Source organism: Pipra filicauda, unplaced genomic scaffold (genome assembly GCF_003945595.2).
Source record: "Pipra filicauda isolate LSUMZ 115617 unplaced genomic scaffold, ASM394559v2 scaffold58_size5111680_pilon, whole genome shotgun sequence".
Lineage (NCBI taxonomy): Eukaryota > Metazoa > Chordata > Aves > Passeriformes > Pipridae > Pipra > Pipra filicauda.
In genome coordinates, this window is record NW_024104742.1 from 1,863,418 (window position 1) to 1,885,309 (window position 21,892).

At 41.3% G+C, this 21,892-nt stretch overlaps 1 protein-coding gene and 1 long non-coding RNA gene across 2 annotated transcripts; one reads left to right on the forward strand and one right to left on the reverse strand.

The window, feature by feature from the left end:
- The first annotated feature begins 41 nt into the window (after positions 1-41).
- On the forward strand, positions 42-15,793 carry LOC113985580 (COMM domain-containing protein 5-like). The gene is made up of 7 exons (XM_027716443.2): positions 42-204; positions 1,772-1,932; positions 3,049-3,077; positions 6,843-6,893; positions 10,909-11,004; positions 12,709-12,784; positions 15,275-15,793. Exons 1-7 carry the CDS (start codon positions 57-59, stop codon positions 15,374-15,376), a joined length of 663 nt encoding a protein of 220 aa, XP_027572244.2. The 5' UTR covers positions 42-56; the 3' UTR covers positions 15,377-15,793.
- Positions 8,052-21,738, reverse strand: LOC113985581. Its single transcript, XR_005565950.1, has 3 exons — positions 21,457-21,738; positions 11,770-11,842; positions 8,052-8,862 (listed from the first exon to the last, which is right to left on the reverse strand). It is a non-coding gene; the product is annotated as an uncharacterized LOC113985581 (long non-coding RNA).
- Between the last annotated feature and the right edge of the window lie 154 nt (positions 21,739-21,892).

A 21,892-nucleotide genomic window follows, 5' to 3' on the forward strand; every position in this document is an offset into this window, starting at 1 on the left:
CCGGCCCCGGCGGCGGCGCAGCGCCCCCCGCGGCGGGGAGGGCGCACGGCGGGGCCATGGCGGCCGTGATGGGACACGGGCTCGCCGAGGGCGGCGGCGGCGGCGGCCGCGGGTTCCTGGGCCCGCGGGTGCCCGCCGAGGTGGAGGCCATGGCCCGGACCCTGCAGGACCTGGGCAAGGACACGTTCCGGAGGCTCCTCAAAGGTAGGGCCCGGCGCGGAGGGGTCCCCGCTGCCCCCCAGGCAGGGACGGGAAGGGTTCGCAGCCAGGGCAGATGGGCGGGGGCCGCGGTCCCCGAGGAGGCCGTGGATCCTCTCGGTAAGGCAAGGACGGCTCTTAGAGAGCGTCCAAAGGAGGGCTGTGAAGATGGTGAAGGGCCTGGAGGGGAAGCCGTGTGAGGAGCGGCTGAGGGCACTTGGTTTGTTCAACCTGGGGAAAGGGAGACTGAGGGGAGACCTCATTGCGGTTAAACTTCCTCGTGAGGGTAAGAGGAGGGACAGGCACTGATCTCTTTGGTGGCCAGTGACAGGATCCGAGGGAATGGCCTGAAATTGTGTCAGGGGAGGCTTAGGTTGGATATTAGGAAAAGATTCTTCACCTGTAGGGTGTTTGGGCACTGGAACAGCCTCCCCAGGACTGTGATCACAGCACCAACTCTGACAAAGCCCAAGAAACGTTTGGACAACGCTGTCGGACACATGGTGAGATTGTTGGGGTGTCCTCTGCAGGGTAAGGGTTGGACTGAATGATCCTTGTAGGTCCCCTCCAACTCAGAAATTCTGTGATTCTGTGACAACTGAGAGGCTGCAGCTTCCTGTGTCACTTCCCATCGCCTTTCCCGTCAGGAAGCTAGAGCTGAGGGTTAAATACAACGCCAGGCTTGCTTGGTTGTTCTCTACAGTTCTGTAACAACCGTGAGAATGAGGAACAGACTTCTGCAGCTATGGATGGCCTCTGAACTCACGCTGAGTCCTGTTAGAGTTATTCCTCTCTCGTCCCTGTACTCCAGAGCCAGTGGTCCAATCACTGTCAGGCTGTGTGTGACAGTCAGAGACCCCGTGGGCATCTTCACAATGTGCAGGAGACAATACAGGAATCTCAAGGTGCAGGTTTCTTGCTGAGATTGGGGCAGTAAGATTGACAATGATTGATTTCATTTTTGTCTACGAGGCTTCTCCCTGTGGTGAGAATTTTCTCAAGGCACCTTTGACCCTCAAAATGAGGAGTTGCTCAGTTAAGTAAATAAGGTATGTAAAATAATCATGGATTAATGGAAGAGTTGTTTAGCAAAGCAAAAGCAAAGCTTGTTTGTGGCCAGCTGAGAGGAGGGCAGCTGCTGCCCAGCATGGGGTTGTGCTGCGACCCTGATATGTTCTCTCAGCTAACATCCTGTCAGGGTTTTCCTTTTTGATTTGAGTCAAGAAGGACTCAAAGTGTCTGGTTAGTCTCAAAGTGTTGCTGCAAAGTGTCAGAAATTGAGCAATGTATCCAGGGTTTCCTTATAATAATAACTGAAAGTAATAAAGCTACATATAGGCAGAGTCATTTGGGACAGAAGTAAATACAGATGTTGAACCATATTTGCTGTCTAGTGCAGGGGCCACAGAGACTGAAAAGCTCTATCAGTGCCAGGCAGCCTGACTGTCTGGGCTTAATTTTGGTGTAAAAGTACATTAAGTCAGGCAAAATCATAGAGGTGTTTATGTGAATGTTCACAGTCTCCAGGTCTTCCTCTTTTTAAAGAGGCCTTGCTTTGCTTTCTTATTCACAGTCACCGTTAATGCACTGGAAGGAAAAGACTGCAAGGAATCTGTCAAGCTGATTGCAGAAAGTGCTAATCTCTCAGAAGAGCAACTTGCTTTCCTCATTTCTGGCATGTATACCCTTCTCCGAGAGGCGTTGAGACTCCCCATATCAACCTTCAAACAAGAAGTAAGTTCTGGGAGTACTTGGAGCCCTGATAAGTTAAAAGCTGCATCAAACACGAATTACTATCTAGATCCTATTTGCAAGGGTGGGGAGCTGCACATAAAAATGTTACTCCTAGTCAAAGTTGTTGTGAAAAACTGTTAAAAATCTAGAGCTTATTCTTTCACTTGGGTAGATTTACAGTGAGCTTTCTGAAAGCTATTTAAGCTTTGGGAAAAAGATTCCTGTATCTATTTCTGCTTCATCATCTTGTTTACTGTACGTGTTTGTTCTCACTCTGAAATCAAAACCCCCAAAGAAACCATAGCAAAGTGTTATTTCACAGACGTCACCACTCTCTCTTACCCTCACTGGGTGTTCATATACTGCTCATTTTGTCCACACTTATCATTTCTCATATTTCCTTGCCTGCATTTGTTTATATTTCTGCCATAGAGGAAGGAAAGTCTTATGGCCACAACACTATAGTGGAAATTGGAATAAAGTGCAATTTCCACTTATGCTGAGGATGTTTGGTGTGAATATGTAGACACCTGCTGTGTTCCCAACCCCATCCCTTTTTTGTGCTATTTTCTCTCATTTTTCATGTTCCTTTACCTTATATTTTCCCTCTCTCATTTTATTTTTATGTGAGTGAATCACTTCTGGGCTTCCAGCACCTCTATCTTGTTTGAGATACTGTTTCATATTTGCTTAGGCATACTGGAAATGCTCCCATATTGCAGGAAACATAGTGGAAATATGGTTTTAGTATTCAGACCTTACCTTTTGCACTTCCTTTCTGTTGTCATAGTTTAAACAAGCTACTGCAAAACATATTTGAGAATAAGGGCACACAGTTACTCTAAAAGAAGAATATGTTCTGGGTAGCTAAGTAAGACAAGTGGCAGAGAGGTTATTTTGAAAAATAAAGGCTTCCAAGATATTTAGGTCTTTAAAATTAAATCACAACTTGATGGAACACTTCTGAAAATTCTCAATATGTCACCTGTCATTTCAAAACTACTGGCACTCGAGACTAAAACTTTTGGGGAAAGAGTAACTACTATTGATTCACTAGGTAAGAAATGATTTTTTAAGGCTACATTGTGTAAAATTTAACCTTCCTTGTCTTTCTAGGCTTTTAAGGAAGACCTGAAGGAGCTCAGGTATGCCCGTTTTTGCCTGTTTTTTTAATGTTTATTTTTTCATAACTTTTACGTAATTGCTTCCCCGAATCAACACAATGAAGTTGGTATAAAAATTACCTGTAAATAACACATAATACATCTGTTGCCAAGCATCACATAAAGCCAGAGTCAAAAACCAGGTGTTGTGTAAGACTTGATTTAGCAGCGAGCATGAGCAGTGAATTTCACATGCTGGGGAGAATGGTCTAATTTAGTCTGTAATGTAGGTTATGCAAATGTGAGTGACCTTCTCTCTGCCATCCCCAACTTGCCCTGCAATATTTTTTAACATGTTTAGTAAGACAGTGGTAACATTTGAGAAGCTAAGGAAGTGCCCTACTTTTTCACTTCTTTGAAAGGCCAACCCTACCACCTTGTTCAGCTACAATCTCTCCTGCCCATTTCCCAAGAAATCATAACCTTTGTTACAGGCTTTGCCAAAATCTGTGTCAGTCTCTCCAGAGTATGTCTGAATAGAAGATCATATCCTAAAAGCTAGATATCAGATGCTAGTAATATTTATAGGTTTTCCCTTATTTCTGTATTCAGTAACAGTGACAGAATAATAGTAGTTGATGTTTTCATCTGTAGAGGAACCTCCGCACCAAGGCTCAATTATTTTAAAATGCTCTTTCCCCACAATTCTTAGCATTCTGATTGCTGCCTAGGAGAAATAGATAAGTTTCTAATTCTGTCTTTTTTTATCCTTATTTGTCTGTTAACCTGCACATTGGCTTTATCCCTAGGCTCTGCGGAGTCATAAGCATAATTTACTTCATGAGCAGCTTTGGGCAAATCAAAGCTGCAGACGTAGTCGGGGTGTAATCAGCATGAGGTGTAATTGGGGCCATGATGAAAGGTGCCTTGCTAGTTGATACAGTTTTGTCTGCAGCTCAGTACTGGAGTTTGGCCTGCCTTTTGTCTGGTGAGCTAAAATGCAAGCTGCTGCCTCTACCACATCATGGAGTTCACACACAGGTTAAAGTAGGTCAGTAAGAAACTGATGAATTGCTTTTGACCCAGTGGGAGCTGGTGTTTTTTTGAGGTGCCCACAAAATGCATTCAGTTTGATTATGGAAAAATGAAGAGCACTAAAAGCTCCATGACAAGTTCTCTGGGGGCGAGTGAATATTCCTCTTCCAAGCAGTGGAGAAAGGTGGTATAGGAGTGCCAGAAGTCACTGGCCAGGCTGGGTGTGTCTAGAAATACAGACCCTCAGGTCCCTGTCCTTGTCATTTGACCACACTTTAATGCCTTACACGCTTGTAGTTGTTTGGGGTTTTTTTTCCTCACTTTATGGTTTATTCATGCGCTTTATTCAGGCACTTTTCAGTCCAGAGGATCTTTTTTATGTCTTTTATATGTTGACAAGTCTTTTTATCTTATTGTCCTGGTTAACATGACTGATCTAGCAGCAATAGTTCTGGTAACTGCATTTGAGTTGCTTGCAGACTTGTATGTTTTATGTGCTGCTTGTTGCTGCTATGCTCCCGTGATTCTCACAGTACTGGGGCTCTTCCTAACTTCCATCTCTGACACTCTTATCTCCTGTGAGTAGCTTTGTTCACCTTGTGGCTAAACTTTTAGAAGACTAAATAGCTTATTCTACTTCAAGCTATGATACTTAGTAGCACCTTTGGCATCTTTGGTTCCTATGGGAAATGTTATTTCCTACATTTCCCAATGCACTTGGGTTTGGAGATGAAATGCCTGCATGTTTTCAAGGCACTTACTAATTACATTCACACACTTACCTTCCTGCAGTGGCTCCTGTGAGTCAACCTGTGAACAAGGGCATGAAGAACACATGCTTCATTGAACAGCAGTGTCTTGGCATTAGTGGCACCCAGTGTTTGGGCAGGTATTTTGCAATTTAAGGCAGAAAAATGGCTTATTTCCATTTTTGTGTTGTGTCTTCTTTTAAAAGGTTTGAGCTCGGCACCAGGCTACCTTTTTTTTTAACTTCCTGCATTCTGTTTTGTTTCCCTTCAGTGAAGCTGAATCTTGAACTAATTCCACCCATGTAAAGTCTTGTAATTCTCAAAGTACCTGGTCTTGGCTCTTAGTTTTGGTGGAGGGCGAGGCTATGAGACATGCACACTTCTGATTAATTAGATCAGTTCTACTGGTTTCAAAGGGTTGCCATTTTATATTCCTTATTTCCTAGCCTGAGTGGCTGAGACAGCAAGAACAAATTCACTCTAAATTGTGGGTGCTATTTTTTTCCCCTCCCAAGTTATTTAATAACTTCATGGCTCAGGCCAATAACATGGGATTGAGACATACTCACACATTTCTTGCTCTTGGAGTCCCTTCCTCAGACTGTTCCTTTGAAAACTGATTGCCATCTGTACCTCAGGCTGAGCTGTGCCATGTTCTGTCTGATCTGCTTAGTGTGTGACTGGCCTCGTGTAAGCTGCCTGAGCCTGGAACAGAATTTTCAGCAAAATCATTGACTGCACAGCAAAAATAATGCAAACTCAAGGGTAGTGTTAAAGCTTCTGTTTTAGTAACACTTGCTCTTACAGTTGAGGAAGTATTGTGATAGATACCATAATAATCATATTACAACCCCCTGTCTCCAGCTATTCCACTACATAGAGAGGATATCCAGCCATGGTCAGACTGTGTTAAATGATACACTTGCATGGACAGTATAAGTAATGTTTGCAGAAGAAGTCTTGTTTCTTCTGAAAGACAGACTCATGCAGCCAAAAAAGCACCGTTCTAGTGCTTGCTAAAAAGAATTCCTTTTTATCCAAGCACCATTTAAAAATGTGGTGTAACCTCCCTTCTTCCATTAGGAATTCGAGCCGTAGTAACTGCTGTTTCATCTTCCCACTGTGTGAGTTGATGAGTTGTTTTTTCTCCTGTCATTAGACACTGTAAGCTCTTTAGGACAGGTAACTTCCTTTGATTTTCCTTTGATACACTGCTGTGTATCTCAAGCCACTGATGAGTAATGTCTCTGGGCACTGATTCATGGTGAGGATTTAACTGTGGCAGCAGCAGTAGTTAGTTCTCCCAGTTGTCCAACTTGCCTCTCTGTAGGAGGTTACTGTCCGTGTGGCTGAATGGAGAGTGTTTGCTCTGTAGTCTTTGCAATTCACAGCCTGATCTATTGAACTGAAAATCGACAGCAGCTTGTTTGTGAGGCAACACCAGTGTCGAAAGAATAGTAAAGGAGTGGAGAGGCACAGGGTGGATGAAGTGTGAATTTGTTACACCAGTCCTCATGTTAGATATGCTCCTTTTCTAAGCAGTCTTAGCTACAAGGGCCTCTATTTTACTTTTGAGGGAGCAATTCTTTCTGTCTTCTTTTCATCATGCTTCAGGTGAAAGTGAAGTGAAATGTGTAGGTTTGGGATTTTTGAAAGCATGCATTGCTGGCCTGCCTTCTACACTTGTTAGAGCCATCAGTAAAATTTTTCTTGACTTTACCAGGAGAAGTTAAGCAAATACTGGTTTCTTTTGAAACTCACCATTTCCATATTAGGTAGGACAGGAAGATGTAATACAGTTTTTAGGGTTCTTGATATAAAAACACAGGCTGTCCTTTTGAGAGCTCCAACTGAATCAATACTGAAATGCTTACATAAGAGCTGATTGCAGTTTTAAGCAATGGAAGAGAGAAAATGTTGTCATGTCTTTTGTGTTCTATAATAGATTTCATTTTTTTTAGATACGGCCACATAATTATAGGTACAAAAAACGTAACTGTTTTGTATTGCTCTTCTCTTTCAGGATACCAGAAGATTTCATTGTGGACTTTTCCAGTGTAGTCTTTGGTAACAGGTTGGTGTCTTCATGTGTCATACATTGTGCAGGCAGCAGGGTTGCACAGAGCTCTGCTGACACAAATCCCTCGCATCTTGAAGGAACAGCAAAATTTTCTAAATTATTGAGACAAGATTTGTCCCATTATTTTGATTCAGTACAGTATGATGTCCATCATGCATGGCTATATATGCATTAAATGGCTTTCATGCCAATTTTGAGTTTTTTCTCTGATCATCATTTTTTATAATGTTCTATAAACTGTGAGATACATCAATACCTACAGATGAAAAATGCAGTGCAGAATTAAGCATTTTTGCCATCATTATCATTGCAAGTTAGAGCAACAGTGAAAGACTTGCTGTGTTGAGAGGCAAGCTACGTGTGCCTTCTATTTGCTGTGGTTCGTGGCAGCTTTTTCAGATAGAATTTCATCAAGTCTCTTAATGTACAGTTGAATTGGGAGTTCACACTGAGTGACTTGACACATGTGAGATATCAAGTGCTCTGCTAGGTGAAGTTCATTTTTTAAGCAGTATCCCTCAGTAGCTCCAGAGGAAGTACTAAATCAAGAGCTTTTTGAACATGCAGAAAAAGGGAATCCCAAGAATGGTTCTCTGCTCCATCATATTTAGCTTATTCTGCATCTAGAAATTTCTTGGACATTTTGCATATGGAAAACTTGTGCAGAGCCAGGAGCTGGACTTCAATGATCCTTGTGGGTCCCTTCCAACTCAGAATATTCTATGATTACAACTTTCTTCCTTGAAACTTGAGGTCACTCAGCACATAGCATCACTAACCCAATGCTGCTCCAGATTCTTTGCATAGAATCTTGGTAATCATAATTGTGGTATTTCAGTTACCCTTACAAGGGTCTGAATGCTGCTACCAAAGTTAAAAATACTTTTCATTTCCTTGATTAAGATCTTGGCTTACAGCTAAAGGTTCTTGGAGTAAAAATAAATTCAGTCTTCTCATCTTTTCTTTGCTCTTCTTTTCGAATTATAGGTGTTAAGAATGCAAAATTCATGGTTGCAAAGTGGAAATATTGTTTGCAGTGGAAAAAGAAGATAAATTTAGATGTAATTTGAAACATGCATGATTGTCTGTTTTCTACTGTGAAATCACGATGCTGGAAAATTTAGCTTTTTCTCATTTTGAAAGCTGTGATTATCCAGTGTAATCTTGCTCTGTGTTTTGAGACCAGAGAAGAGCACCTCAGATTAGATTTCTAGACAGATCTGCTTTTATAATCTTAAATGTAACACTGAATCATACATTTGCTTACCGAGTTGTAAATATATATGATTGTGATGGTAAGAGATATATTAGCATCTGATCAAAAATTCAATATGAGCTAGATAACCCAGAAAAATCCATTTTTAATACTTTTCCTGGCATCTTATCCTATTTTTGGACTTCTGTTCACTGAACAACAGCTCTGAAGAATTTGACATTTGTATTTCTGTGTCCCCACAATTCCATCAAGCTACATAGACTGAAAGGAAAGAAAAGCTTGCCACACTGACACCATCAAATAGCCGCATGAAATTAAAACTTTATTAAGGGAAAGGATAGCTCTAACTTCCCCCTCTCTGAATGGTTATAATAAATGCACTGCTTTTTTTTTTAATAGTGTAGCTTTAGTTTCTGCCAGGAGGGTGCATTCTGTGTGCCATTTGTCAGCATTTCACACATACCAGTTTATTCATCCTTCCTTTTCAGTGACCTGCTAGGCATTTCTTGTTATGTGCATAGGGAACCATCCAGAACTTGTCTTTAGTTTTGTTAGGTCAGCTGCTGCTCCAAGTTCTCTAATCTTTCATTTTTGAGTGCTCTTGCGTTGCATCCTTTAGCAGATGATGTTCTTGTCACCAGGGGTATCATCCTTTCCACATATAGTTGAGATGGTCTCTGGCTGATCCGTGGTCCTTTACTTGTTCTGACTTCTGCCTTTGCAGGGTGTGCTGACAGTATATTGCAGCTGTTGGTAGAGAGTGTTTATGAAATGTAATTACAGGCTATAGGTTTTGGAGTCTTTTCTGCTCCATTTTGCTATTCCTCTTATAAATCAATGGCTTTATTAAAAGCCTATATAATTTCTGTTTGTATGTTGGCCACTATGCACATTCTGTCATCCTTACAGGATTCTTGCAGTTCTAATTTAGTCTTGTCCAAACTGGGAAGGTCCTGACAGAAGTTTAAACTAAGCCATAAAAGTTGTGACTCTTCCTGAGGGAATGGCACTGAAGTGCAGTCCTGACCAGAAATAAAATTTTGTATTTGGTTACAGAAATGCTGTCACCCAACAATATTCAGAAGCTTCACCTCTGTTTGGGAGGTCACCATTGCTGGCCTTTCCAACCATTGCTAATTAGAACATCTTCATGTTTTTTCTACTCCTTTCTTCCCCAGGAGTGCTGGTGCTGCACTGAATGGACCATCCTCCATTGATGGGAGTTAGCATGTCTTAAGGAAACGGTAGCAGTGTGGCTATTTTTAGGGATTCTCCAAATTAAGCTATTGCAGCTCTCCACTGAGGGAACGGTCTGTTCTTACTGTTTAATCCTGCTAATGACTGTTCTAGACTCCAGCTCCTCATGGTTGTACCCAGCTGTGGTGACCTACTTCCTATCCAGGAGCTGACAGTAAGAACCAGCTGATCTACTTTTTTTTTTGCTCATTCCTTTACCATACTATTAGGAATGTGTGTCATTTCTGACACCACCCGATGCCCCCACCAGAAGGATAAATCCTTCCTTATATCATCTTTGTGAAAAGCAGGAGCATTGGAGGATCTCAGCCTGTCGGTCCTGTGTGCCTTATTGGATCATTAATCTTTCCAGGCAGTTTCTAAAGGCACCAGCTAACTTGCACACAAGCATCTGAGTAGGGATGTTAGAGTGCCATTCCTACAGTCCTTGATTTGTTCAGAGAGGATTCCCTTCTGATGTAAAGTCTGTAATTAGATTATGTCTAGCACCATGGATAAAGGATGTAACGTTTCTTATCCCACCCTTAGTGGGACTAGTGGAGTAGCTTTGAAATGTACCGTAAATAACTTCCAGGGACATGGGATGCTTAGGAAAAAAAGTAAATATGGTAAGTAACACATAGTCCTGAATGGACCAGCTCAATGACCTCATTCTGAAATTATTTCTGCATATATATCTAAAAATGAACGGTTGTTATGTGTTTGTGTCAGATTTGGCTTCTTTGGTTACCCAGAGCTTAAGATGCTGTTCAAACTTTGAAGATTGTCAATCATCTGAAGTTTAATCACTGTCAACTGTATTTCCTTACAGAAATAAACTAGGGCTTGATCGACCTAATTCTTACTGCAATATGAGTAATAAATGAAGTGCTTGGCTTTTTACATGGTAGACTAGACAAAAATCTTGAAGGTTGTGCTGGGCTTGGCAGTGCACATTATGTAAGGAATTTAAAGTTTGTAAATTATGTTGGATTAACAAGAGCCACTATTTTTTTTTAAGTATGCTTCAAAATACGCTCAAAAGACACTCAGTATTATATTTTAAAACATTTCTGCTTGACAATACTAGATGCTTTTTGCTGAAGAAATACGGTGACCTTATCCAACTGTTTTGCGTAAGTCATCTGTCTTGTTCCTGCTTGCTTGTTCCTGTTGGATCTGCATGTATTTAAAGATATATTTGCAGGTCCCTTTCTATGCCTCACAGTTGCATATAATTGAAATAATAGGTATGCCAGCCACCACAGTGACTATTACTAAACTTTATAGTGACATCAGTTTACTGGAATTACACAGTCACTTGGTCTCTTTTTTCAACGTGGACCGTAGTTAAGCATAGGAAAAGGGGATAATCTGAGCATAGCTGTCTTTAATCCACAATACCTCTACTCATTCAGACCTCTCTAAATGAGGACAGATGCAGGAGAGAAACAAGTTCCAGACAGGTTTGTTCTGAGGAATCATATTTTCTCTTTAGATTGTTTTTTTCTTTTATGAATTTGCATTTCAGTCTCCCATTACTGGTTTACTCCTTAGGCGTCCCGCTTCCGAAGGCACAGCTCTGCTACAAAGAAGTAGGCTACCAGGTATCCAGGACTTCAAGTGGAGAGTGGACGTAGCAATATCCACAAGGTATAAAAGAGAATCGTGCATGTCCCTGGAAGTTGTTTTACCTCAGGTTAAACTGATTTCTTGGGCTTCTTAAAAATGTTAACAGGGTTAAAATGTATCTTGCTGTTAGGGATTGGCATGTAGCGTTAAACAGTAAGATACAGATGGAATTTTCTGAACAGGATAGAAGTCAGTGTATATACATTTTATTTTTGTTAACATTTCACTCAAAGTTTGAGTCTCATTTTAAAACTTAAAGGAGCTGATACAAATCCACAAGCCCTCAGAGATGGATGGAATAAATTAAATGGATTGAGCCTCAAGCAGCCAGGCAAACTCTCAGTTTCACTGGAATGGGGGAAGGAAATCCCCTATGCAACTTCTCAAGTGTACTATCACTTTATGTTGCACATGTTAAGATGACTTTACATCCCCTGTACAGTGTGCTACAGATTCTACAAAGAGAGGTTTCAGAACAGCACCTTTACACTGCCATAGTTATGTAGTTGGTCATTGTACTACCTCCTGGTTTCTTTCACAAAACAGGATCAAAGGCCTTTGTTATCATCCTGCCTGTGCCTGCAGTGAGTGGCTTCTTGCCATCTGCCAGAGGAGAGGCAGCTGGGGGATGTATCTTTGGCACAGAAACCTGTTGTCTGTGCTGTTTTGATCTCTGTCTAGTTCTAACCAAGACAGACCAAGATGAAATAAATTAGAACATGATCCAGTATTTGTTAGTACAGTAAATTATTAGCATGAGTGACTTCATATTGCATTCATGGATACCTGCATCAAGGAGAGAGTGCAGCTTCTTTGCTGCCATAGTTGAGAGTCCCATGGGTGATCAGGGATTGTCTTCCTGAAATCAAGAAAAAAGGCTCCTAAGTAAAAACTGTAATGGCCAGAAGCTACTAGTTCAGGTGACTCTGCCAAGCAGTGCTGTAAGCACCACACAGGTATCACTGCAGAAAAAAATCTATACCTATAAGAAAGCAAAACGTCCAGATAAACATCCTCAGGCACAGTGCTTGCAAGCTGCAAGCAAATCCTATTATTTGTTTTCCAAACAGCACAGGAGCAATACATTATCCTTTTTTGTTTTCCTTCCTCTTATTTTCCTTTCCAGTTAACCTTCCCCCTGGGATTTCTTGTTTATCATGCAGCAACAGCCTCTGCAGAGAGGTATGGTGGCTTCTGGCTGTAGTGCCTGTCAGTACCTGAGCAGGCCTTGGCAACGTCAGTTGATGGAAGCTGCACAAGAATGACTCATTTCCCTTCTTTGGGTCATCAAATAAAATAACAACACACGAATTTAGCATAAAGACTGGAAGAGCTTGATTCTCCAGATGAGGTGGCAGTTGAAAATATGAAGGGATGGACAAGATGGTAAACTGCATAAGAAAACTGTGCATTATTATTAGCAGTACTTGGTCAGCTCTCATCCCTATCATAGTTCCACTAAATTGATTACGTAAAAACAAAAATGCTCCTAAACTTGTGGTTGCTAAAGTATTAAAGAAACGTTTAGTCTCAATACTGAGATAAGTTGGACAGTACTCTTATGTTCATGAGTTTCCAGCCAGACAGGTAAAGGACTCTGAGACTGAAATTACTCATGTTCTGTGTAAAGCCTACATGAACATCTAAAATGGTTAATGTGCAATGCTGTAGTCATCACACTGCTGATGTCTGCTGCTGTAATACTAATAATGTAAATAATTTCAGCTCACTGGCCCGTGCACTTCAACCGTCCATTCTGATGATGATGAAGCTTTCAGATGGGACAGCTCATCGCTTTGAAGTAAGTCTGATTGCCATAATAAATAAAAAAGAAACCAATTGAAGTTTTATTTAGAAAGTTGAATTATTATTTAAAATACTAAAGCTCTTTTAAACAATGCATTACCATTGCTTGGTTTGCTTTGGAATCCATCATGTTCAGTGTAGCTGCATACAATATATAATGAAACACCAACAAAAATCATTTCATACCTTGTTCCTATGCACATTCTGCTGAAATCTAATCTTTTAGAAGAAAATGACTGAAAAACACTGTTGCACAATATGTGGTTTGATTAAAAATTATGGGGTTGTTACCAACTGTAACCTTCAGACCTGAAGGTGGCTTTCGAGGGCAAGAAAATTACTGGGGTAGTTTATATAAGGTATGATACACTTCTGAACCTGCATTTTGCAGAGAATTATAACATTCTCTTCTGTGGCAGAGGTAGTTTTATTCTTTTTCTTCAGTACCATTCTTGCTGCTAGAAAGTAAAAAAAAAACCTCTTTGACCTCAGAATTAGTCAGTGGCAGTATTTATGACACTGTACCTAAAGGCTTGCCAGAAGATGCCATAAACTCTTCCGTAATTTTAACCTTTGAAAAGAAATGCTATTTGTTCTATAAATAACATGGTGGTGCATACAGGAATTCAGTGCACAGCAGGCATTGTTACATTTGAACTCTGTACAGATTTTGGCTTCAGTTCCCGGGTTAGTAGTAGTCTGGAAGGAGCACCAAAGCCCTGTGGGTTGAAAGAGGTGAACTGATTTTACTGTTAAAATGTTGTGCAAGAAAGCAGCTGTTGAGGAAGGCATAAATCTGTGCTACACTGCAAAATGTTGAGGGTGTCACTTCACAGGAGATCAAATTTACCACTCTGGACAGTCCAGGTCAGAGCATCCCATAAGCTCTGTTTGACATCTTCCATGGAACTTAAATGATGCCATGGATGTCAGGTTAACTCTTTACAACAGGGTAAGTTTCATTTTTGGGAATAAAAGCTAGTATATATTCTTTACTGTTTATATCTGGGGCTTCATTTCCTGGCATATAATGTCAAGTCTTCATCTTGGTGCTATTGTTTCTGGTTGTTTTGGTTTGATTTTAGTTGTTTTTCTTTTCTTGTAAGTCTGTGGAAGACCCTTTGCTATTTGGTAGTGGAGGTGTGTTTGTCCAGAACACACAGCAGTGCAGATATCTGATAGCAAGCAATGTGCTTCTCTTAGAATTGACTCTTTGCTGCTGCTGCTTAGTTCTGAATGCCAAGGATTTGGCTGTAAACATGATTTCTGTATCTGATGAGTGGTCTTCCCACAGTTAGTGGGGATAAACCTGTGTTTTGGTTCAAGGTGCCATGTGCAAGCAAATATAGTCCTCAGCTCTCTGGTTTCCTTTCATTTGGACATGTTCAGAATGTCCTGCTAACTATCAAGGCTTATGTAAGATGGTAAGTCCAGAATTCTGTTGTGAACAGTTTTAAAATATGTCTGGCACAGGAAGAAGTTACACTCTGGTCTCTGTTTGGTTTTTTAATCACAGTGTGACTTCTAACTGAAGATTTTTTTCAAAAGCAGGGGGAATTGCAGCATTTTGAGTCTTGTTGTATGTATGTCAAAAGTGAAAAGGACATGATGCCTTTTTATGCATTTTGGATGTATGGGGAAAATGCAAATCAGGTGTTGGATTCCTCTCACATAATTGATATCTGTGCTACACTAGGCAGAAGGATGACAAGGGTCTCTGTCAAAAGAACTGCTGTCTTCGGTGTAGCCAAAGCAGTGGAGTCAATTAGGCAGAGCTCTGCAGAGCAGCATGGGACCAGCTAGACTGGGATGGGCACTCTTGTGAGCACGTGTGTTTGTGCACTGCCCTGTTGTTAGTCTGTGCCACGCCATCTGTGCCTGTGCTCAGGTGTGGATCTCTGTCTTAACACATAACAGATTTCCATCCACTTGGTTTCTCAGGCTTGAAATGGTAGAGTCCATAAGTCTCCTGCACAGCTGAAAATGCTTTGTGTGTTCAAGCAAAGTCTTGTGCCTTCCACATATAGACACTGCCCAGTGCCCTTTGCTCTTGAGGTTGCTGCCAAGTCTCTTGCCCCAAGTCTCAGTTCCTTTCTCTTGCAAGTTTGGACAAGAAATATCTGGAATTTGTGTTTGAGAATTTTGTAGGCTTCACAGCATTCCAGATGTCTTTGTTTTTCCTTCCAATCCAGGACTCTTACTTCACCACAGCAGTCCTCAGTTTACATCCTGTAGTATTTCCTTTCTTCCATCAAGCAGTACAGAAAATGTACTATGTAGCTGTTATTTCTGTTTTTTTCCACTCTCCTTTTCCACATGGATTTAGTTGAATTAACTGAATGTTATTAACCTCAAATCCTTTGTCTTAAATCTGAAAAAAATCGTATTTTAAGAGAGATTGCACTGACACTGCAATGCTCCCTATCATAGGCATGCCCTAGTGAAAGTTCCTAAGATGTCTTCTAACCTGAATATTTTGTTTCAGGTGCCAGTTGCAAAGTTTCAAGAATTGAGATACAATGTTGCCCTTATACTGAAGGAAATGAATGATTTGGAGAAGAGGAGCATACTGAAGATCCAAGACTGAACACTTTTAATTGGGAGTTTGTGGAAGAGACCTGGAACCCTCAGCGTGTTTTGTGAATGGTAGAGCAGGGGACCATCACCACTTTGCCTGTATGAACTTCAATGTGACATTTATGATGTCTGCTGTAAATATTTTTTTCAATTCAAGTGTTTAAAAGCACAAGCTCTTTTTGTAAGACTTAGGAAAACCAAAAAATGTATCTCTGAAAAAGTATAATGCTGTTTGCGAGCATTTTGCATGATTCATCAAAACATTTTTTTAAATAACTGTCTTAATAGATGTAAGAGTCATTTATTTCTGATTATGATTCATCACTTTAATTATTTTTGAAAGTCTGCTACCGGAAGCCCCAGCAATGTGTATGTATCACAAGAAAGCTCTGCAATACTTCAAATAAAAAATAAAATAACAAACCCACTCCTGCCTTCTAGTATGACAAATGCAATCTTGAGTTTTGCATAAGTAAAATTGTTGTCTGGCTTCTCACTAAGTGACTAAGGTATAGCTACAGACATTTAAAGGCTAATTTGAAAGAAAATTGGAAACCTGTGGATCAAGAACAAAGTATCAGCTGAGCTTCCAGGACTAATTCCATGGAATTACAGAAGTGGGAAGGGGTAGTCTTAAGTCTTTATCTGGTTGATCATAATGGGCTAAATAGCAGTCATGTCATAGGTTTCTAAGTGGAAATGCCTGTCTCTTGTTTCATGTATTGCCTGTATGTTTGATTGAATGAAATCAGCTGACATGGCTGGACAGAAACCCCTGGGCCTGCAGTGATGGCGAACAGTGGCAGGCAGTGATCTTGTAGCCCACGACACCATAGACTCATTACCTGTGCAGGTCAGAGCCCAGGATGGAGGGGCTGCCTACAGCCTCTGGGGTGAAAGTCGCAGGTGTGAGGATATCCAAGCCCCCAAGTCGAGAAAGGAGTTAAGCACAGGCTGAAGTTCCCTGAGCTGCTCCAGCAGTTGGACTGGATGGTCATTGTAGGCCCCTCCCTTTCAACAGAAATAGTCTATTCTAAGTTATTCCTTTGCCCCAAGAGTTAACCTCAGAAGGACCCCCTTAACTCGAAGCATATGTTTTAAGTCTCATTTAAATGCTGTGGGACCACAAGTATGTCCCTAAGAGTTTTGCCAAGAAGGGATGCATTCCTCAGTCCTTGGCTGAGTGAGTTTTCCCCAGCAGCAAAGATATGGAGGCTGTGAGCAATGGCTCAAAGACAGCATCCTAGAACTGGAGGCTTTATCTGGCTGTCAGGTGTACTTTAGAAAGCACATGCTACTGCCACTGTTAAGCCTTCACTTATTCTAGCTAATTGTAGGGGTTTTGTCTCAGTAGTACCACCCATACTCTTTCATGTTTTGTGACTATAGAACTTGCCTTTATCTTCCTCACCCCCTGCAGAAAACTACTGAAATTAAAATTGTGGATTTGGGAGGCCTTTTACACTCCCACAGATGTTTGTGTAGGAAAGGATGACTTGGCTTTTGGATTTTAAAAATCACAACAAGCATAATAAGGCTTATTTGTCACACTTTTTAAGAGGAGACTTTTTTAACAGCAGTCCACACCAATCTAAAGATAGCTGAATAGCTCTGGTCCAGAAAGCTTTTAAAACCCAAGCAAGAACGTGTCCTGTAGTTTCAAATAAACCATCAGTCACGATTTCAAACTGTTCAAAAGCTGCATGTTCCATTTGCTTTGTAGGGGATTCATCAATAACTTCCAGCTTTGATGCATGATGCATCTTAGCTATTGTATTCAGGGAACACCAAACACCAAAGCACATAAAGAATTAGCTCCTATACCTTCAAGTGGACTGTGGATTGCGTTAATTACTCTGTGGAGCTTGTTCATCTTCTTTCTGGAATTACATTATCACGAACTGTGAAACAAAACATAGATCATGATGTTCCTTGCTACAACCTTTCCCTTCTGGATGTTTAGATTTATAAGGTTTCAAACTGCAAAGATAGCTCAAACTGAGCCTAAGTGAAGTCTTCAGACAAACAGAATGCTGCATAAAATGACCTGTTGCTCAAGGCATTTGCAAAGTAGTTTTTTACTGGTCAGAGTAGAAAAATCCATGAATACCTTTACCTTCTAGACAGAATATATTAATTCAGTTGTTCTCCTGTAACAGCAATTGCCCATGTTCTCCAGAAATGGAGAGGCTTCCTGACTGCATGAACATGAGGAACCCTGGACTGCTTGGTCTCAAATTTGTCTTGCCACACTTTAAGCAGGAGCTTGTTGTAATTGGAGGTTTACCGTGTATGCTGAGGGTACTTGAACACTTGGGATGTTCATTCCTCTGTACTTAAGAGTTAATTTGGGCTTTCCTTCTGACAGATTAGCTTTCCAGTAAAACAGAAGTTGTCACCCTAATGGCTAGTGGGAGTGCATAGTGGATAATTCCTCAGTTTTGATAAAATGTGAGTCTTCAAAGAACAGTTAGGTATCTCAGAACTTCATGGCAAACTACATGTTAAATATTTGTTCAACGCTGAAATATCTTACTCCTTCATGATCAAAATACTCTGGAATTTGAATTCCATTGAGTTTATGACAGTAGCCCTTTCATTCTAGTACAGAACAGAAGTAACCTTCTAAGAATCTAGATATGGCTGAACAGAAATTATTTTACCCAGCCCGCTCTAGGTTTGGTTACGCTTCAAGGACACGCTGTGATTCCCCCTTCAGGATCATGCAGTGAAAGGTACAACCTCAGTGGGATGCTCGCTTTGTCAGTCCTGAGGTCTTGTCAAGCTGATCACTAGTCAGTCATCAATTAGGCAGGCAGAGGTTTGCGTGGGAAGGGCACTGGGGTTTTTTCTTATTACACAGTTCATGGACCAGTAGGTAACAAGAACCTTTCTCAGGCTCTGTTGGTGTTTTTCCCTGAAAAACAACCCTCCATGATCACGTTGCTCTCTCTATTGGTGCTTGCATTTATTTAAACTGGATAATGTGTTTGCATCTGAATTCTAGCTATTTTCTAACCATGGCATATGAACATAAACTTCTCCATTACACTTCTTCTTTAATTTCCTTTATATTTTATGGAACATTATGACTTTTTTTTTAAGATTAATGTGTCAAAATAGATTTAAAATAGAACTTGGACTTGATTGCTTTTCAATGTACATTATGTGTGTATGATAGCAAAGACACCCAGTACACGAAGGAGTAGTCACAGCAGGCAGAATGCAAAAGGAGAGGTAAAGATAGTTGCCAAAAGTCATCCAGAGATTCAGTGGCAAAATAACCCAGAAGAACTGATATGTCTTCCCTTCCCGTTCCCTATCTGTAAGTTAGTGCAGCTTCCTGACATACTGGTCAGGCCTCACACTTGGTGGTTTTTTTAATTATCTCAGCTGCATGGGCCATCAGTCCAAATCTGTTCTTGCTTATGGACTACTACAGTGTGGGCAGAGCACTTGAGAATAAAAAGCCATCTGTGGCTGTATTTGTGATGTGACTTTTCACATCCCTACTTCCACTAGAGAAGGAGCTTTGTCAGCGTGACTGGTGGGGTGGAATTTCACACTTGGGTTCGTTGTGTTTGAGAGAGGAAAGATGCAGGTTTATTGATGGCTTTTGTGGTCTCAAAGCCTGATGCAGTTTATAGATCCAGAAGAAGGCTGAAGAATGTAGTCATGCTCTCACGCTGCCTGTTATGCCAGCCATTAACTGCTGGAAGGAGATCAGTATTGTGCTCATTGTCATTAAAAGGAAGAAATTAAACCTCCCTTTGTAGAAAAATCATACAAGGGAGATGTGCTTTTGCAGAGTGAGTCACCTCCTCGCTTTAACTTCTTCTGTTTAAGTGAAGGATAAATCTGTTCTTGATCTCATGAACAATGCAGGTAGGCAGGAGGGTGCTTTTTTCCTTTTTCCTTTTTTTTTTTTGCTTTCTAATCAAGTATACCTCATGACCTACTGCTGCTCCAAATCCATGAATATATGTATGAATGTATGAAAACTCTGTGCTTTCAGGATGTGTTATATAAAAACACCCCAGCATATCTAGATTATGTATGTTCAATTCACACAGCTGTTTTTGCTAAAAAAAAGTCTTTGCAGAGCCAGGCCTGATGTCAGAATCAAATATTTTGTAGTTGTTTGACTTCTAGTGAACAGTAAATTAGTATCTTGGCTTTAAAGTGTTTTGCTGTTAGTGACTGTACAGGTCACTCTGTACCTGTCACACCCCACCAAGTACTAACATTTACCAAACACCACACACATACCAGGAACTAGCAGAGGCAGAGCCAGCTGGTTTCTCCCCTAAGAAGTCACAGAGTTGTTGCCTGTAGGCCATCTGTGACAAGGTCTTAACTGTTTTCTAGCCTGGGATAAGGGTCTGTGTTCTGAACCCTTCTAAGCACACAGCTTCCATCACAGGAGTAGTTCATAAGCACAGCTTCCCTTTTCCCTTGAAACGTTCCAGCCACCTCCCTGCTGGTGGAAGAGAATTCCCAGAAGTGCATTTCACAGTGCTTTTTTGAGACTCGTTTCAGTCCAGAGCATCAGCCAGCCCTGCAGATGCTTTCATACATTGCAAATAGGAACCGTGGAAGTTCCTTTCAGAGTGCAAATGCTGATTACATTTTCTATGATAATCTATTCCCCTTCCCTATCTAGAATTCGTGTGCTGCTAGAAACCCTCTCTTTATACCACGATTTATCTCTTTAAGTGTCTGCTATGTAACTATGTAAATACTGGTGGCGTATCCCTGATAGAGAGATTGTCACTGCATTGCTACTGGTAACCAGTGGTTATGTCACTTTCCCTCGCTTGAATAGGCTTTGACTCATAGTGGTTTTCAGGACAATGGTTATAAAATAACACACCGAGGGGTTGCCGAGACTATAGTTTTGCAATAGAGACAACTGCTGACCTCAAGGCTGCAAGAAAGCATTTTTCCTTTTTTTTTTTTTTTTCTTAAGGGTTTTATTCTTTTATAGCATGAGATTTTCTTGCATGGAAGTTTGGAAAACAAGAAGTCTATGTTAGCAAGCTGGAGTCTGGTGGGAAAACCCCACACTCCCAAGCTAATTCTTTCTAGCTGTTCTGAAGCATTGCTTAACTGAAATTTTAAGTGCTTCAGCTGTCCTACCTTTCTTTGAACTGCTTGCTGTCAGGCTGTGCTATACTTTAGATTCAAATATGATTTAAGCAATGGCAGAAAGAAGTAAGGAAACCAGTAGTTCTTAAATTCTTTTTCCAATTAAAGGATTTGCCTAAGAACAACAGGTAGATATTGAACTCATTAATTCGAAGTGTATATTATTAAAAGTTAAGATCCAGAATTTAAGCGGCTTTAAGTTGTTTTTTATCTTGAAGTTCATCTGAACTTTGTCAAGTATCCTGTCTAAACAAGGTTTTACAAAACTCATGTTGCCTCTCCTTTCTTCCATCTTTTCTCCTGTCCATTCAAGCTCCATAGGCAGGGCTTGTCCCTTAATACCTGCTTAGCTCACACAGTCTAAGCTGGGGAGTCCAGACACTTCTGTAAGTAGGAAAATGGAAATTTATTCCTTCATCCCGTCCCTTGAGCTCCATGAGGAGGCAAGTAGTATCAGTGACAGGACATCCTCAGAAATTTCAAATTCTGCAGTGGATTTCAAGACAGCATGAAAAGTGCCCCACATTTTTAGAACATTTGAAAGGGTATGTATATATAACGTAACATGGACATTTCTGGTAACTATAGATATGCATGAAACTGCAAAAAAAAAAAGCATTTGACAACTTCTTTTAGAACAACTGCTTCTTTTCGATAGTAGCACAGGTGATTTTCTCCCTAGGCTACATTTAGCACAGACAGTTACACAACTAGTGCGATCCTCTCATCTAACAAGAATTGGTGGGAATGTGCAGATTCAAACGGTCAACACGGCTGGTCTTGAATAAAACAAAATACATCACGTGCTTTTTTCTAGAATCCGGCATGGACAGGTAGAGCTGTGCAACATGCCATGCCGTAAATAAATAAACCCAATAAAACTAAATAAACACAGCATTTTCCTTCTAATGTTTTCCTTAGTTGCCCTAAAAGCACGATTACCTGACATCAAAATAGCTTCACCACTACGTAGATTCCCTGAAAGGGACCGATTAACCGTGCAAGTACAAGGCTCTACAACTCCAGTTCTAGCAGGGAACGGCATCTCAAAACCTCTTTGAACCGCTGTTTTCTCCGTGTCACCAAAACGCCGAGCCCGGGAGCGAGCCCCGCGTCCCACCAGCGGGTCTGACCGAACTCCGAGCACGGGGCGCTCCCTTGGCCGCGCGGCTCCAACCCACCCGCCGAGGGGCGGACGCGGCCGGGCCGGGGGGTCTGAGGGACCGGGGGGGGTCTGAGGGACCGGGTGACCCCTCACGGGGCGGGGGGAGCGGGCTGGGCCGGGCCGGGCCGGGGCCGGCGCGTTACAAAACCGCCTGGTTTTGTAACAACCTGCGGGCGCTGCCCAATGAGCGGCGGCGCCGCCGTCACGTGCCCG

Bases quoted from the DNA above. Each gene is read 5' to 3' on its own strand.
- LOC113985580 (XM_027716443.2), top strand. From the start codon at position 57: ATGGCGGCCGTGATGGGACACGGGCTCGCCGAGGGCGGCGGCGGCGGC. The intron at 11,005-12,708 runs GTATAAAAGAGA...AAATAATTTCAG, and splicing joins GACGTAGCAATATCCACAAG to CTCACTGGCCCGTGCACTTC. The intron at 12,785-15,274 runs GTAAGTCTGATT...ATTTTGTTTCAG, and splicing joins GGACAGCTCATCGCTTTGAA to GTGCCAGTTGCAAAGTTTCA.